The sequence below is a fragment of the Nilaparvata lugens genome, chromosome 4, assembly GCF_014356525.2.
Source record: "Nilaparvata lugens isolate BPH chromosome 4, ASM1435652v1, whole genome shotgun sequence".
NCBI classification, from domain to species: domain Eukaryota; kingdom Metazoa; phylum Arthropoda; class Insecta; order Hemiptera; family Delphacidae; genus Nilaparvata; species Nilaparvata lugens.
In genome coordinates, this window is record NC_052507.1 from 46,089,491 (window position 1) to 46,091,620 (window position 2,130).

Genomic DNA, 2,130 nt, shown 5'->3' on the forward strand with positions numbered 1-2,130 from the left:
AGCATCAACCTCATTTCCATCACGTAGAGTTGATAATACAACAACACATTTCTTTTTTTTTTGGTTACACTTGAAACCAGAGTAGCCAAATCATTGCATCCGAAAAAATGAGTACCTGGAGTTGAATTAGCACTTATTGGTATGAACTCTGGTGGGATCTCAGTTTTATTGCTCCTCAGAGTCCCCAAAAACATCAGTCCATTTGAAAAAAGGTGTTCAGCCAATGGATAGCTACTGAACCAATTATCAGTAGTGACATTTCTATTTGATTCTTTCAAAGGTTCACACAAACTATTTACAATGTCAAAAGGCTTATTGGAGGTGGTAGAGTATGGTCCGGGTCTTTGAACTCCACAATATATCAACATATTATTTGTGTAAAAAGTTTGTGAGTCGCAGCTTGCATAAATTTTCAAACCATATTCTGCTGGCTTCTGGGGCATGTATTGTATGAAACTGCATCATCCTTGAAAAGCTACCAGCATCTCGTCAATTGTAGTACATTCACCCACATTATATGCACTTTGACAGTTCTCTATGAATGAAGCATGGAATTCGCGGATAGGAGCTAATTTATCTTGGAGAGATTGTTCCACTCTGGTGGTGATGTCATCAAATCAAATTGACCTCAACAACATACGGAATCGATGCTCACTGAAGTAAGCACATAATATAGTCAACCCAGTTCCATTTGTAGTAAAAAACTCAGAAACATCACTCCGGTTTCCCCATTTCACAGCAATCAAAAATGAAGCTCCAAATAAAGCTAAAATTTCTTCTCCAGTGGTAGACCTATAATCTATGTCCCTAAAACCATCTCCATCTACCCTATCGTTTTTTCTTTCATCTTTTTGTTTTGAAATAAATATATTCGTATATTCTACCATTTTTTCAATCATTGATTCCAAAATTATTTTCAGTAAACATTCGCTCCTACTTTAACACTTTCTTGCCTCCCCTTTTGGTCCAGGAATTGTCTTTATTATATTTACAGCTTTTGTTTTTGTTGTTTGGTGGAGAGGTCTATTTGCCCACAATGTATCACCATTCCTCCCAATGAAAATTCTTAAACCTTCCAAGTTTTCTTCTTTTTCCCTCATCACAGGCACCATCAGCTCTTCCAAGTCGTTTTCAGGTTCGCTGTTGTGTCGATCATGTTCAATGACTTCAGCTTCAAAATCGATGTCATCTTCAAAGTCATTCTGCTCTCCACATTCTTCTTCAGATTCCAACTCGTTGAGGACCCGATCAAAATCCTTTGGATCGATGAAACGTGCCCTGAAAATAAACCTTTTATTTACTATTACAAAAAGTACTCAACTTATACTATCAGTAGTCATAGAATACTACTAGTCATATACTACTAGTCATAGAAGAAGCAAAATGTGATAATATGTGAATTTGTAAGTAATGTAGTATCAAGATATTGAATAATGTATGTGGAGACTATAAGAAGGACGAAAAAGGAAAATTCAATTATAAGAAGTCATAAGATATATCAAAGTATTTCCCTCTCCTATTATGTGTACAGTGTAGTAATGAGCCAAACAAATAATTCTATCATTGAAATGACGTATAAAGTGAGTGAAGATCCATTCAGATGAAAGACAGAGAGGAAAAGAAAGACAGAAAACCAAGAATAATATGAGGAATCAAAATAATAACAAATAACAATATGAAATGTCATAATAAAGAAGTTTTAGACACTTATATCTTTGTTGTTATCCATTATATCAGCGATTCAATTGATAATATTTATTTTGGGGAGAAACAAACTAGTAATTACGAAGATTTGTACTTACATTCTTGGTTTTACAGTTGCCGTATAGAATAACACTAGTGGGCGCACGGCGGTAAACTACCACCTTCCATGCACTGATAACTTTGAAACTTGCTGGTTGCTCTCTACTAGAAGACTAAACCTTGTCAACACTGACACCTATTGTCAAGAAGTGTGACTAGAGAATACATCCCCCTCCCAAGGTCAGGCAGCAAGCTGTTATTCAACTGCACACAAAAGAATGGCCGGGGCGGTGAACTACCGCCCACGCGCCCGCATGAAGGTTAAATCTCCATCAAGACAATAACAAGTTCCTCCTTATCAACACAAAAATATCACAAATATAACAT

At 36.2% G+C, this 2,130-nt stretch overlaps 1 protein-coding gene across 1 annotated transcript; it reads right to left on the minus strand.

Moving 5' to 3' along the window:
- Positions 1 to 623: 623 nt before the first annotated feature.
- On the minus strand, positions 624 to 1,895 carry LOC120351205. The gene is made up of 2 exons (XM_039427545.1): positions 1,803 to 1,895; positions 624 to 1,278 (listed from the first exon to the last, which is right to left on the minus strand). Coding segments are annotated over exons 1-2 (342 nt in total). The 5' UTR covers positions 1,805 to 1,895; the 3' UTR covers positions 624 to 938.
- Positions 1,896 to 2,130: the final 235 nt, after the last annotated feature.